At 36.4% G+C, this 15,128-nt stretch overlaps 5 protein-coding genes and 1 pseudogene across 9 annotated transcripts in view; 4 read left to right on the top strand and 2 right to left on the bottom strand.

The window, feature by feature from the left end:
• twin (CCR4-NOT transcription complex subunit 6-like twin) overlaps positions 1 to 7,677 on the top strand; it is a 33,227-nt gene extending 25,550 nt beyond the window's left edge. For 2 of the 4 annotated variants that reach the window (XM_088040206.1, XM_088040205.1), the window contains 6 exons: positions 3,314 to 3,382; positions 3,546 to 3,858; positions 3,910 to 4,061; positions 4,110 to 4,521; positions 4,572 to 4,787; positions 4,843 to 5,191. In XM_088040206.1, coding sequence (XP_087896332.1) covers positions 3,314 to 3,382; positions 3,546 to 3,858; positions 3,910 to 4,061; positions 4,110 to 4,521; positions 4,572 to 4,787; positions 4,843 to 4,882 — 1,202 coding nt within the window. In that variant the 3' untranslated portion in view covers positions 4,883 to 5,191. Of the gene's footprint in view, positions 1 to 3,313; positions 3,383 to 3,545; positions 3,859 to 3,909; positions 4,062 to 4,109; positions 4,522 to 4,571; positions 4,792 to 4,842; positions 5,192 to 6,028 lie in introns of those variants that run through there. The other 2 variants (XM_088040207.1, XM_088040208.1) reach the window with 2 other exon arrangements.
• A 104-nt stretch (positions 7,678 to 7,781) lies between these two features.
• Atf6 (bZIP_ATF6 domain-containing protein ATf6) lies at positions 7,782 to 10,554 on the top strand. The gene is made up of 6 exons (XM_088040198.1): positions 7,782 to 7,993; positions 8,048 to 8,919; positions 8,966 to 9,099; positions 9,146 to 9,343; positions 9,387 to 9,757; positions 9,805 to 10,554. Exons 1-6 carry the CDS (start codon positions 7,906 to 7,908, stop codon positions 10,065 to 10,067), a joined length of 1,926 nt encoding a protein of 641 aa, XP_087896324.1. The 5' UTR covers positions 7,782 to 7,905; the 3' UTR covers positions 10,068 to 10,554.
• A 193-nt stretch (positions 10,555 to 10,747) lies between these two features.
• Srx (sulfiredoxin) lies at positions 10,748 to 13,382 on the bottom strand. The gene is made up of 2 exons (XM_088040255.1): positions 13,296 to 13,382; positions 10,748 to 11,228 (listed from the first exon to the last, which is right to left on the bottom strand). Exon 2 carries the CDS (start codon positions 11,225 to 11,227, stop codon positions 10,904 to 10,906), a length of 324 nt encoding a protein of 107 aa, XP_087896381.1. The 5' UTR covers position 11,228; positions 13,296 to 13,382; the 3' UTR covers positions 10,748 to 10,903.
• On the top strand, positions 11,692 to 13,160 carry LOC148173218 (zinc finger Y-chromosomal protein 2-like). The gene is made up of 5 exons (XM_088040235.1): positions 11,692 to 11,796; positions 11,839 to 12,189; positions 12,236 to 12,363; positions 12,409 to 12,977; positions 13,074 to 13,160. The coding sequence occupies exons 1-5, from the start codon at positions 11,692 to 11,694 to the stop codon at positions 13,103 to 13,105; spliced, it is 1,185 nt and encodes a 394-aa protein (XP_087896361.1). The 3' UTR covers positions 13,106 to 13,160.
• Pmvk (Phosphomevalonate kinase) lies at positions 13,004 to 13,951 on the top strand. 2 transcript variants are annotated; one of them, XM_088040248.1, is made up of 4 exons: positions 13,004 to 13,261; positions 13,301 to 13,509; positions 13,560 to 13,709; positions 13,755 to 13,951. In XM_088040248.1, exons 1-4 carry the CDS (start codon positions 13,179 to 13,181, stop codon positions 13,889 to 13,891), a joined length of 579 nt encoding a protein of 192 aa, XP_087896374.1. In that variant the 5' UTR covers positions 13,004 to 13,178; the 3' UTR covers positions 13,892 to 13,951. The 2 variants fall into 2 exon arrangements, with proteins under 2 accessions (XP_087896374.1, XP_087896376.1); XM_088040250.1 differs by having other exon boundaries at positions 13,310 to 13,509.
• Positions 13,877 to 15,084, bottom strand: LOC148173220 (isoaspartyl peptidase/L-asparaginase pseudogene; annotated as a pseudogene).
• Between the last annotated feature and the right edge of the window lie 44 nt (positions 15,085 to 15,128).

Genomic DNA, 15,128 nt, shown 5'->3' on the forward strand with positions numbered 1-15,128 from the left:
ATCAAAATTACTTACCAAAACCTGATTTCCTAAATAAAGCTTTTTCGGTGACTTCAGAGCTCCATATATCGATTTTTAGACAATCCAGAACATCAATTTTAGGCATCTTGTTGCAAGTTTCATAGCTATCTAACACTTAAGGTTGAACTATCCATATTTGAAGATAGGGCGTTTCAATGTAAAAGTTCGTACAAAATTACACGAAAACGAAAAGAGCTATTGAGGTGCGGTTTTTTGTGTTTGAAAGAGCACAAAAAATTGTAGTGACGCTACCCTATTAGATTTAGATCTTGGTTTTTTAAATATTTTTTTTTGATTTTAGAAAATTATATTTTTCTTTATTAAAATTTGACTTAGTAACAACGCTACACATTTTCAAAACAAACCGATTGGCGCAAGAAAAAAGTCAATTTATTAATTAGGACGGCTGTAGTTTTGGCTAAACTTTTGAAATTTTAGCGATTTCGGAATGGTGTCTGTCCTTTTCTTTCGCCTCAGGCAAAGACGACCCTCAGTGTAAAACCCTCAATAAAGGTTATTGCTACGTAATTATTTTCTTTTGTGTGGCGATTTGTTGATTTACAGCATAATTATGGTCAACTAACTTTTAACTAACTCTATCAATGAATGCAGTTCGATTTCCGGGCGAAGGCGGGTGCATTATCAAATTAAAAATCAAGAAAATCATCGCCACTCTTGATCTATTCTTGATGCCAAATTTGATAACAAAAGTGGTCAGTTTTCGACCCGTCGGCGTGGATAGAAAACTATAATTCTACCTTTTTGGGTATTAAAAGGATTTAATTTTGAGGAAAAGAAGATCAAATTTTTAAATGACTTGCGGAAATCACCGGAAAAAGTTTTAAATATTTCATTGACCACAACGGATCAAAGAAACAGTGTTTTATGGCACTGTAAGCGAGAACAAAGACTGACGGCTAGTAATTTTGGTAGAATTTGTAAACTGCGACCAAGTACAAGTAGAGCGAAGGTGGCAGCAGGAATAATAGAAATCAAAATTTCGCGTAACAAATACACGTTTTGTGGCATTGAAAACGAACCCAAAGCTTTGGCTTGCGCGTATAAGTTATTAGGAGAAAAGGAGAAAGGATTGTTGTCCAGAACAACTAAAAAATCTGAACCTGGACATTCACTGTGAAGATTCACCCCCACCTGAACCAAAATTTCTCCCGGGTGGACTCTTCATATGTCAGAACAATTCATTTTTGACAGCCTCACCAGATGGGCTGATAGGCGACAATAGGCTCGAAAATTTGACACCGCAGGAAACAATTGTTGCCAAAAAATAAAATTTTGTTTGATCACTGGAGCAAACACGATTTCACTAAACAAAAACCGTCAGTATTTTTATCAAGTCCAAAGACAATTGCTAGTTACGAGAAGATACTGTTTTTTCATAGTTTGGACTCCAAAGGGGTGTTTATAGGATGAAGAATTTTGTGATGTAATGTTAATCAAACTAAAAGACTGTCATGTATGTTACCCGAAATGGTAAAGAAATGCCTTTAGTGGGCTTTTCACATATTTTTTGTTTTTTCTTTTTGTTTTTATGTTTGAGTAAACATTTCATGTTTTTTCTGTATATTTTTATTTTTTTCTTTGTATTTTTTTTTGTTTTAGTAGATTTTTTGGTTTTGTAGTTTTTTTGTGTTTTTTTTTGTTTTTTTTTCATTATATTATTTGTTTATATAAGTTTTATTACTATTTCAAATTCCTTTTGATCATACACCTGAAACTAATTTTGCTTATTATGTAAGCAAAACTTATTTATAAAAAAACAACATTTGTTTTAAAAAATGTGTTTCTTTTTTGTTTGTGAAATATTTGTGCAAAGAACTTTCAAGCTAATGCTGCATTTCTTCTCGGTTAGATTTATGGTTTATTTACTATTTTATGATCTGACCCTCGATTTGACCATACCCCAAGCTTTACCTCCTCAGAAGTGAGACGAGTGAGACCGATGCATAGTTGTTTCGAAACTGAAATTTACCGTTAGGATTTTAGCAGTTCAACCTTAAGATAAAATTCTAGATTTATAGTGGCATTTAAAGTTATTAATCAACTTCAAAAGTTTCAGGAAAGTACCACAATATCAGCTTTTACAAACTAATTTTGAGAAAATTTTCGAGTTATGGAAGTTAACACTTCGTATGTCAAAATTTAATTCGATTTATAGAAATTTTTGAGTTATATGTAGAGATTAAATCACATGTAAATTTTAAAGAAAACGCGAGGGAATAAAATACATTTCGAGTTATAGAAGTTTGACTGTATTTAAAATAACTTAAATTAGCAATTATTTTCCCAAAAAACTTGAAAATTGCTAAAAATTACAGTTGTAGGCGTCGCGACGCCAACGGTTGGTAATAAAAACAAATTTTCGTCGGATTTTAGAGTTGTGTCTCAAAATTACCACAGAAAAAGCGTTTTGCGTGATAGAAGCCATTAATATGAACATTATTTTTAATGTTTAAGTTATAGCACTGCAAATTTTGTAACATTCAATAGAATTATCTTAAAATTTCATGGAAAAAGGTGGGCGCAAAGAATGTTAAATCACACATTGTTAACCGTTATCAAATTCCATAAATAAAAAACTGTATTTTACTTTGATTACGGGGGATTTTAGATTTATTTATTTAGAAATTTTTGTTTGAATTACATTTGGCAGCATCGGTATCAATGGTTATCTCTACACTTAATTGGTGTCTTGTGATTTCATGCACCGTAATGTTAAGTACCAATACACAACACCAACTGGAGATATTAGAAGCTGCCGAAGAGACGGAGTGTTTATTATATGGCCTTGAATTAAACGACTCGGTGAAAATTTAAAATTGTTGCTTTAGAAATGTTTTTGCAACATTAAACGCGCTTTTCTCAAAACTGTGTTTCTAAAGTCGGTGAGCAAGATTTCTTAGCAACAGCTTTAACCAATCAGCCTCTTTGAACACAAGCTTCTAAAGTACATTTTTTAGGAATTAATCGAAGTTTAATTTACAAACTTCGTATTTTTGACTTGTTTTTGAGGCTGTAGTTTGCGGTTGAATTCGTTTTTTAGGTAATTACATAAATCTGAAACCAAAAATTAACCACAGAATATTATTACGAATTTTATGTCCATATTAATTTTGGAGAGTGCTAGAGCGCAAACGATACCATTTTTTAATCCAGCGGACAATTTTATGAACGAATCCCCATTTTATCAAGAAGTCAGAAAAAGGTTTTATTTTGTTTGGTTTAGTTGTCTTACATTGTTATCCCATCATCTAAATTGTGTTTTTGTTTTCAGTTACAACTCCCACGCCGCCTCCTCGGCCATGGATCCCCTTAGCCAGGCCATCATCTAACCGACCGACTTGTAAGTTAAGCAAACAGCTTTCATCTAATTACTAAAGAAAGTCAAAATTGAGCTAGTCGTTAGAAAAAGTAGTTCCGTAGAGAAATTGCGGCAACGCCACCACATGTCTATAATTACTAGTGTTAATTTAATTAGGAGAAATTCTGAGATGGTATTTTTGCAGGTATTTTCACTGTGATGTGTTATAATGTTTTATGTGATAAGTACGCCACACGACAAATGTACAGTTATTGTCCAAGTTGGGCTCTGAATTGGGACTACAGGAAAAAGGGTATTCTTGAAGAAATAAGACATTACAGCGCGGACATAATAAATTTGCAAGAAGTTGAGATGGAACAGTTTTACAACTATTTTTTACCCGAACTTAAGAACGATGGGTACGCGGGAATTTATTCTCCAAAATCGCGGGCGAAACATATGGTAGAAAGCGAAAGAAAATACGTCGATGGTTGCGCGATATTTTACAGGACAGCAAAGTAAGAATTGGAAGTGTCGTCTCTGGAATTATTACAAGTCTTGTGTTGTAGATTTACTCTAATCAAAGAACACTTAGTTGAGTTTAACCAATTAGCGATGGCAAACGCAGATGGTTTAGACCACATGCTTAACAGAGTAATGCCGAAGGACAACATAGGTCTCGCCGCGCTCTTACAAACCACGGAAGGAGCTTGGGAAAACAGTAATGAAGTTAGTTTTATAAGCCTGTAAATTAATAATTTCATTTCAGCTCCAGCAGATGCGCCGTTCATCCAACAGCCCATTCTTGTATGTACAGCACATATCCATTGGGATCCAGAGTTCTGCGACGTCAAGTTGATCCAGACGATGATGTTAAGTAACGAACTCAAAACGATACTCGAGAAATCTGCTCAAACACTAAAAGCGAACGAGAATTTGAACGCAGACGCCAACAGCATCCAGCTCGTACTTTGTGGCGATTTTAATTCACTGCCCGATTCAGGCGTTATCGAATTTTTGAGTACAGGAAGAGTCTCGCAAGATCACAAAGACTTCAAAGACTTTAGCTATAAACAATGCCTGGAGAAGGTCTTGAGCTGTGATAAACCTAATGAATTTACACATTCCTTCAAGCTCGCTTCTGCCTACAATGACGAAATAATGCCGTTCACTAATTACACGTAAGTTATTAAAAACAAATTGAGTCGTGATATGAAGACGTTTGTTGCAGATTTGATTTCAAGGGCATTATTGACTACATTTTCTACGCTAAACAGACAATGACACCTTTAGGTTTATTGGGACCGCTTTCGTCCGACTGGTTAACACAAAACAAAGTTATCGGTTGTCCACATCCGCACGTTTTCTCCGACCATTTTCCTTTGCTTGTTGAACTTGAAATGGTGCCAACCGTATCTGCACCTATTAACGGCATAATCGGTCACAGGTAAGATCGCTGGTTTTGCTTGACGCTTGACTTTAACGCCTTCATCAATTTAAAGGTTTTATGGGAATTTTCAGAGAAGACCGCTGTTTTCTTAGTCGACTTACATTTGCAGGCTGTGTATCTGTGATATTATTTAAGATGTTTGTCTTTATAAAGTACACTTAGTAAAAGTAAAAAATTTAACAACTTTATTATTAAGAACTTGAACTTTGATGCTTTTAATTCTCCAATTCTTGAAATTAGGGCGTTTCTGGGAATGCTACCAGTTTGTCACGCATTTCTTTCAGACGCCGAAGATGGAGCTCCTCTTTTTCCAAATTTTTTAATTTTATTTATTATTTACACTCAGCTGTTCGAAATTTAGTACCTATAAAAACTCCTCATTAATAAATTTGTGGACATTGGCAGAGTTTTTCTTTCATCCTCGAGTATAACACTGTGCAACAGTCCTTTTTTTTCCAAAGATGTAATAGGCGTTTCTGGATATACAGGACGTTCTGATTACGAAACTGTAATCGGTTTTCAAAAACAGTTCTAGTTTTAGGCTAAACCAGCTGTAAAAGAATACTGTATTTTTGAATTTTTTTTGAAAAAGTTTTCAAGTTTATTCAAAATCGATGTTACTTTACAAACAATGACATTAAATGTTAGAGCAACATCGCTTAGAAGATTGCAGTGGCAATTGTCGAAAACGCAGAAATTGGTCTCAAGAAACATGTAAAATTTTATGATTTAAGACTAAACGCCGGAAAGAGTTCGATGAAAATCGTAAATTTATACCTAAATCGATTAAATTGGACATTCAGACTTTTGATTTTTTTTTGTTGCCAAAATCGCTTCTTCAAAATTTGGAAAATCAATTGAAAATCTAAAAAACTAGAGCTGATATGATAAATCTGTCGACGGATTCTTACGTAATAAGGTCTAAATTATGAAGAACCGTTGTGACTTCTTCAGAAAAAATAGAAAAGTTAAATTTTGTTGGACTGTAAATAATCCTTTCGGTGAGTGGCATTACTCTTTTTGCTAGTCGGCAAGAAAGAATAAAAACTCTGGGAGATGGCATTCATGCACAAGTTGAGATGGCAGCACATGTAGTACCACAAAAAACTGAGTTTTGATGTCAATTAATGCAATATTTAAGTGTACATTTTAATAGTGCGTGAAGAAGTTTATTGTTGTGGCAAATTGATTTTCTGTTTTTGTTGTTTGTTGGAACTGAATGGTGAATTTCCTTGTAGGTAGCAACCGGCGGAGTCTAGAAATTAGCCATTGTCGCCTTTGCATTTGTTGTACCTGTTACATCATGCAGACAGTACATCATCTTCATATTGTATCTTTCGGAAATGGTACCTGACGGCGTCGTCCTAAACCACCAAACACCATCTAATTTTAAAACAGTGTTCTTTAGTATCAGCGCACACTATAAGTTTATCTGCATATGACTGTGCATTATATGCTGCAATCGTCGTTCTGTAATATTACGTGTATAATACTTGATTGATTACTGTGATTTTTTACATGTTTTTTCGTTTTTCAATGCATGTTTTGCACAATCATACTCGGTCTTGGTCGTGTCTCACTGAATTTTATATAAAGGGAAATTATCATGTACGATTTTGTCTTTTTTACTTTAATTATCGCGTGAGAAGAATGGAAAATATTGAGCATGTACAGATTTGAAAATGGAAGTATGCTTACTTCAGAGGTTGTCAACTAGTTTGCATGTAACATAATTCTTATTGTGTTGTAATTATCATTACTGAGATGTAATTTGGGTACTTCTGAAGTACGTATTATGTATTTTGAGTTTAAATATTTATTGGTGCATTAAGGAGAGATCTGTATTTGCAAATATTTTTGACATTGTGTAACTATGATGTATATTATTATAATTTATTTATTACAGTGATATTTTGTGATGAAAAGGATCTATCCTTCTGCCACTTAATAAATATTTTTTGCTTTAAATCAAATAGGTATAACTACCGTCATCCATTGTAAATAATTTGTAATCTCGTCTTTTAATTGAGCTCGGTTGTGCGTATTAGAGTTTGTAGTAGATCCTTCGGTTTTACTTGTAACGTTTACATATTTAATTAACTTTATCTTTTTATTTCGTTTTGTACAAATGTAAATTTTTCCCGCATTATTTTTATACAGCCTGAATTCTGAGATTTCATACATGCTAACTGAAATAATAGTACTAATGAATAGTCATTTTGTACTCGCATCATGAAAGTATATCCAAATAATTTAAACTTCCAGACGCTTACTTTTCTAGAAAACTTCAAAAAGTATATAATAAAAATTTTTATACACAAAACATATTTTCGACAGTGTAAAAATAAGCAATAGCTTACCATATTTGTAAAAAAAGTCTTTGGAGTAAAAAGTCAAATTTATGTTTCGTTTTAGCTAATCTAGAACCTCATAAATTAGCAATAGGTTATTGTGCAATGAAATCTGTAACAAAATTTCAACAACTCAGACAACATACAGATTTTGTTGTTGGAAAATTTTATTGTAGTTTTTTAATTTTACGCTTGATTGTTGTAGTAATTGTTTAGCAATGTTCTTTATATCAAAAGAGGCCTAAACATTTTCAGCTTTTCGGTGTTCCATCTGATCCTGTACCACCATACAAGACATTCATTTAACAACAACGATGAAATTCATTTCCCTATTTTTAGTTTGCGTTAGGTACTTAATGTCAAAATTTCATGTCATAATTTACCCAGATCTCAAATTTTATAACTAATTTTTAATACATTTTGGTAGTGCTTATGGTAATGGACAATGGTTTTTAACATAATTAAGTTTATTATTAGGTGTTCTTTAACAAATATTTATGTAAAATAGTATGAAAATAAATACACTTGGACCATTATCCAACTTACATAAAACCCAAAAATTCAAAATTTTTTGAATTTCCCGCACCATTGGCATATACAACCAACTTTGCATCATCTGGTGCTTTTGCGTTTCACGATTTGTCCAGTGACTTTGTTTCCGTAACCTTGAAAATCCCTAACAACGTCAGCACAAATTCTGCGGTTATGTGTTATGATCGGTGTTTTAAATAAATTTACTAATAATTATAAAAGAAACCCCAGATATGTTGACAACAAATGAATATTTAAACATTGAAGATTATGCGTTTAAAAGTTCGCCCGAGTCGTGCAGTGGTAATTCGTGTTTTACAGGTAAATACGCCCTCCGAGATCGTTCACCTTTTTCCTCAAAAAAAACATTTTTAGACTGCACGGATCTCCCTTCAGATGAAGATTTTCTTCAACAATTATCGTCCGATTTAGACATCCCTCTGTTACTAAATGCGGGTGAAGATGAAATGAGTTTACTCAACTCATTTTTTGATAAGAGTCCTGAAGAGATCATGTCAGAGATTGTCTCGCCATCGTCACCAAATGATAAATTCGACGATATTGCTGAGAGTTTCCGGGAATTCGTTCCTGAGAAACCAGTGATTGATTTATGCTCAGAAATTAAAATAGAAGCTGATAGTTGTAGTTCTTCAGCTTCTAGCAAGTCTCTCTCTCCAGTGCAATTATCTGAAGATAGTCTGAAGTTTTTTGAAATTAAAGACGAGTTGAAGATTGAGCCACAATCCCCAACAGGGTCTGTGGTCAATGTCCCAGTTCACAAGTCAGAAATTGACTCTAAAGTCTTATTTTCACCAATTGGCCACAATCAGGTGAAGATTATACCCAACGGACAGGTTACTCTTACCAAAAAAGTACCAATTCAACCAAAACTGGGGGTCTGCAGTCCGAAAAATAAAATTGTGGTTTTAAAAAACACAGATTTTAAGAGGAGTGCACCTACACCTATTAGTTCTCCGCCACACAAAGTTGTGGTGTTGGAGAACATCACCTCAGTTCCTATAACGAGTGTTGCTCAAATCCCGACCACAAGTTCACCTCCACCTGTTATTTTAAAAGGCAGCAATAATTTAGGAGTGAATATTGATCCAAAGATTCTAAAGAGACACCAGAGGAAAATAAAGAATAGAGAATCGGCCTGCTTATCGAGAAAAAAGAAGAAAGACTACTTAACATCTTTGGAGAACCAAGTGAAGGACTTGAGCACAGAAAACCAACAGTTGAAATTGGTGAATTGTTGTTACATTATTGTTCTTTTCTAATATTTTTGTACAGGAGAACCAACAACTTAGAGAACGCCTGATGAAGTATGAAGGGGGTACAGTACAGAAGAGCCCCAGCAGTGTTAAGACGAATATTATCTTATGCATGTTCCTCTTCTCAGTGGCCTTCCACTTAGACTACTTCAGGTTGTACGTCCTTTTAACAAAATTGTTTTTAACACGATTATTACAGAAACCCATTGCTTGCAAAAAACGAAGCAGCTATATTGAAATCTGACCTGCCTAAATCCGTGGATCACCACGCCCGGAATTTGTTGTGGGCACCAGAAGAAATAACTGAAAAAAACGGTTCAACTTTCTCGACCTTTTCCATGTGCCCAGCCTTAATAAACCAGACTGAGAGTGCGCGGTTAGCTCTGGAGCTTGAACGGTAAAAACGAAATTGAAATTTCGTGTATTTACTTGTTTGGTAGGTGGATTGGCAAACCGATAGAGCCCAATCAAGCAGCTTCGAACGCCACCAGCGTCACGACGCCTCCCAAATCGAAGACCAAGGCAATGCGAAAAAGAAAGCAGCGGAAGTACCAAACCACGTTAATTTCCTCAGTGTATGAGAATCACAGCGTCGGTAAAAAATTGTCAGCTGGTGAAACTAACGAGCTCCAAGTCTTTTCACCGACGCCTCAGCAACTCTACAGCGAGTTTTTCGAAGCTATTAACCGACAGGATGACACTTTTTACGTCGTGTCGTTTAGTGACCATCACATGTTGTTGCCGGCTCTTCACCACAACAAGACAAGGAGGCCAAAGATGTCGCTAATCATGCCCTCGGTCTTGCCTGATGGTAAAAACAATAATGGCATAGAAAAGTGTGTTGATTTTGGTTTACAGATAACAGGAGTCAGTCGACCTTTGTGCCTCTCATGCAAATAGATTGTGAAGTTTTAGACACAAGACTGATTCAAGTAAAATACGGAGCGATTCCTCGACATCTCCGCCAAAATGGAAACGGAACATATCAAAACAACGAAGGAGTAAGTAAATCGAGCGATTCGGCTGCAAATTACACCACCAGAAAGGCGTACAAACCGTACTTTATTAAACAAAAAGCGGTGGCCTCAAATGAGGATCCAGAGTTTTTTAATGGGCGCTAATTTATTTAATCACGCGAAATTGGCAGTTGAAAACCAAAAATTCTTTAGTATTGAGTTGCGATGTTACAAAAAATGTGATATAACTGTATTTGTGGTCTCAAATAAATTTTTCATATTAAACGGACTAGAATTACGTTGATTTTCACCGGTAGTGTAGATAAAACTGTTTTGTAGTCTGGTGACGGATTTTTGTTGTAAATATTTGCCGAGATGTGAATTTGTTTTGTAAATATTGCTTGGAATATTAATCAAGAATGAGTTAACAATAACACCTACTAAGTACCTTTCAAGTTTAATAACCTTAAAGACAAATGAATTTTTTGCCAACCTTGTACCTGATGTTGAACATCACTCTTAAAATTTACGTAAGAAGTTTTGGTTTCATTTAGTTTTATGTGTGGACATTTTTTATTTTATCTTAACAAGAATTGCGTGTTACACAATGTGATTTTTTGTATAATAATATAAATAAAGACTTATATACGTTTTTTGTTGCATATAATCGCACAACCCTAGCTTTTGTTATTTTAATCATATTGATAAGAGATCACTAACAAAGCATTAATCAGAATAAGGCAAACATGGGGCGGTGAAATATAAAGTTAACACTTTTGCTCATAAAATTAACAAATCTGTAATCTGTTTTACAAGATAACTCTCCCTCGTATCAAACAAACACATTTATCACCACCATTACTTTTATTAACATTTATAAAAATAAATTTTATTGGAGACAAATGATGTCATCGTCCAATAGAAAAAACAAAATATTTACATTGAATACCTGCGATACCAATTTTAATAAATGCAAGTTGTTACCAATAAACAATGCGTCGTCATTTCAAATCCGGAGTGCTGCTACCTAAATAACACTTCAAATCTTCAATCGTGGATCTCACCAGCTTCGCCTTGATTGTCGGTAAATTAAGTCTCTTATGGGCTTCGTAGCGGTGGCAGCCCCCAAAACTGTAGTAATAGTTCCCACCTTCGCGCCCGGTGATCCATAAAACGTCGATCGGTGGAACATCCTCCTTTTTTTGGGTTAATGTTATCATTAGTGATTGTACCTTTTCGTCTTCGAGTTCGGAGCGAAATGGGCGAATTAGGGCGGACATGGGCATCTCGTGCACCTCTTCAATGCTGTCGCCGTGAATGCTCATGCTGAAATCGAAGCGGAAGGTGTCGATTCACTTTTAACACTGAATTTTTGAAGATTAGATACCTTTAATTGGTATTCGATGCGCATTGCGCGAATGTTCGTTTTTATGCAGATGGTTGGTAATAAAAGGATTTTTATTGGCAGCGGTGAGTTTGTAATTAGTTTTTTACAGTTTCAGCTGTCGAGGGATTATTAGGTTGTAATAAAATTAGAAAACTACAATTTCGAACATGTATTATCGCATTTTTTTAATTTGAATTCAAACTGGAATGGCGGCAAATTTTTAAAAACAGTTGTACCAACCCCAGTGGACAAAAACCCCAAGTTTTTCTTTCGCAGTAAACATTCCGAATATTTCTCGACTTTCTGGGGCCCCGTTTTGAAACCCCTCAACCCTGAAGAGTTTCCAATTCATAAGACGACTCCTCCGTTGCACCCCCACGCCCAAAAACTAAAAATCTAGCGATGCAGGTTTGTAGGTTATGTTTACATGAAGACCCCCATGACTTGATTCCCGTGTTGAATAACAAAGAAGTCCTCGACAAAATTAGAGAGTGTGTCTCAGTTGAGGTACTTATGGGTGGTTACAATTCGATTTACCCATCTTATCAGATTACAGACAGTAAAGATCTTCCTACAAAAGCTTGTAATTCTTGCCTCCAGAAAATTGAAGACTGGTGGAATTTCAAAGATTTGTGTTTGAAGTCAAATAATGTGCTCTTACAATGGAGTCAGAGCCGAGAGAAAGTTAGAGCGCGGAAGTTCTGGGAGGACGAGTCCAGTGAAGACATCAAGTATCTTATTATTGTGGAAGAGGAAAAACAAGAGATTCAATTTAGTCCAGCAGAGAATATATACACTTGTGATATTTGTTGTAACGAATTTGGGACTTGCATAGAGTACTTGGACCACCAAACTGTCCACAATGGGGCACCTGTTTTTAAATGTGATAAGTGTGAAGAGGTACCATTTCAACTACTAAAACCCAATATAATCACTCTAATTCTAGGTATTTTCATCCAGAGATGAACTTGTGGAACATGATAGAAACCACAAGAAACCTTGCCCTAAATGTGGAAAAATGATCCTTAAAAACAGCATGAAATTACACCTCATTAAACACACAGACCGCCACATGTAATGACTCTAATAACATAATTCCACTAGTGACTTTTTTTCCAGGTGCCCCCATTGTTCCAGCAGGTTCAACTCAAGAGCCGCCCTGCAGCAACACATAATAACAATGCACACAGACCAAAAAAACCACATCTGTGAAGCTTGTGGCAAAAGATTCTCTTCCAAAACGGCAATGACTGTACATTTACGCTCCCACAGCGACGAGCGTTTATACAAATGCAAACTGTGTGACTACGCTGGAAGGACAGCCTCTGCAGTTTACGTACACATGTCCACTCATGCTCAAGAAGTGTGTGTTTGTGAAGTCTGCTCGAAAATCTTCAAAAGCAACCGGAATTTAAATGATCATTTGAGGAGAGTACACAGCAAGGAAAAAAGACACGAATGCACATACTGTGATAAGAAATTCGTTGATAAGTACATGCTGACTGTACATGTTAGATGTCACACAGGGGTGAGACCCTACATTTGTCGATTGTGCGACAAAACGTTTATTCGTTCAGACGGCTTGAAAGAACATATGGCGATCCATGGAGAGAGGCTATGGAACAACTGCAAACAATGTGGAAAAAAGTTCGCCTCAAAAAAGGGGCTAACGAGGCATAATTGCACAAGTACGTCCGCTTCGTCGTAATGAGCAAGCAATTATTTTGTGAACTCTAACCTCACTTATTTTTGCTGATTTGCAAATGAGTTTCTTATGGTTATAGTAACAACACCGAATCTGAGAAAAGCGCTCTGAATTCCCCCGAAACATGATTTTATATACCCGACCTAGTAAATCCTAACCTCACTTATTTCTGCTGAGTTGGAACATGGGTACCCCTGGGATTATCCTACTTTTCAGTGGCAAAAGAAAATCAGGGAAGGATTATATGTGTGAAAAAATAAAAGCGATGTACCCACAAGCCCGAGTAATTATTTAAACTTACCTTAGTGGTTTTAGCTTGGGCGAGGAAAATTGCACCGTGGTGAGGATTTCAGGGCCACTGAAGAATTTATACGCTAAAAACCACAACTTGGACTTTCAAGAACTGTTGAGTGATGGTCCTTACAAAGAGAATTATCGCCGCGATATGATAAACTGGAGTGATAAAATTAGGGAGGTGGAGCCTGGATATTTCTGTAAGGCAGCCTGTGATGAAGGTACTCTAAAATTATCTGAAACCAACCCCCGCTAATTTCTTAAAATTTAGCCGAGATTAAGCCTGTATGGATCGTGAGCGATATTCGCAGAAAAAGTGATGTGGAGTGGTTCAAAAATGTCTTCAAGGAGAAGATTAAAACAGTGAGAATTGAAGCTGATTCCACCATCAGGGAAAGCAGGGGTTGGATTTTCACGCCTGGTAGTAATGTAAAGTTGAAAGTGAGACTCTGAACGTGTCTTGTAGGTGTTGATGATGTCGCCTCTGAATGCAGCCTTGATGGCTTAAACAACTGGGATTTGCAGCTTAAGAATAATAATGATGTGGAACTGGAGGCAGGTGTCAGCAAAATCATGTCTCTTGTAGCAACAGTATTAGGATAGTTTATTTATTCTTTGATTATTTATGGTTTATTTATTGGGATTTTATACTTTTTCAACAACTCTCTCATTCTTATTTATGCCAAAGTGGAGTTCATTCCCTTTCTGATACGCCCAGGACATCCTATTTGTGCTGAAGCTAACCCCAACCTCCCCTTTAGAAGACAGAGTGATCGCCCCCGCAGTATTGTTCAGTCTTGAGGTCATTTTTATAATACAATTTTTGGTGGCAGCATCAGCACCCTCTCCACTTTCCATAGCTTTAATGATGGCATGTGCTAGACAGAATTTCGCGATAGTTTCCCCATGCCCAGTCGTAGAAACAGCCCCCACGTTATCATCAGCGTAGGTCCCACTTCCTAACATGCAGGTATCGCTAGACCTTCCTGCTAATTTTCCTTCTCTTCCTCCTGTGGAAGTGGCAGCTGCTAATCTCCCATTACTATCTATAGCAACTGCTCCCACAGTACCCAACTCAGCTCCTGCTTGAGTGTGTTTGGCCTTCCATTTCGCGAGGGCCTCTTTTGTAGCGTTTGTGACAAGAGCCCCAGGAGGTAACAACACAACTCCTTGTTCCACAGCGAATTTCTTAGCCCCCTCACCAGCTAATAGAACGTGATCAGTTTTCTCCATTACAAGTCTAGCTAGAGCGATAGGACTTTGGATGTCTTTGACCACGGTTACAGCACCCGCGCTCAAATCAGTTCCAACCATGATACTAGCATCCATTTCCACTTCTCCTTCAACATTTAGGACTGATCCTAGACCTGAATTGAACATTTCTTCATTTTCCATGAGTTGCACGGCTGCTTGGACGGCATCCACGACGGTTCCTCCAGATTGTAAAACTTTGTAACCAGCTTTTGCGGCTATTTTGACTCCTTCCACTAGGGCTTTGGCTTTGGTGTCGTCGCTGATGGTGCCTGCGCCCCCGTGAACTAACACAATAGGTTGGATGGGGGCCATTGCTAGGTGGCGATACAACTCAAAATAACTTATTTACGCGCATTTAAAAGGATTAAGTTGAGGAAGATAACTTTTGAAACGTCACGATGACGTTCATTTAAAAAAAATAGGGATTTTAGCAGGATATTTTCACCACCTGCGAACCTTGTGGGGTGAAGTTGCCGCTGCCCTAGAGTTGGAATTTTCAACTAAGTGATTCGTTACGGCAACAAATTCTTTATGTAAGCAAATTAATGGAAAAAGACGTAATAAGAAGAATGAACAGATTAAGCTT

This window comes from Gnatocerus cornutus, chromosome 6, assembly GCF_029298725.1.
Source record: "Gnatocerus cornutus isolate USDA-ARS CGAHR chromosome 6, icGnaCorn1.1, whole genome shotgun sequence".
In the NCBI taxonomy this organism is placed as follows: Eukaryota; Metazoa; Arthropoda; class Insecta; order Coleoptera; family Tenebrionidae; genus Gnatocerus; species Gnatocerus cornutus.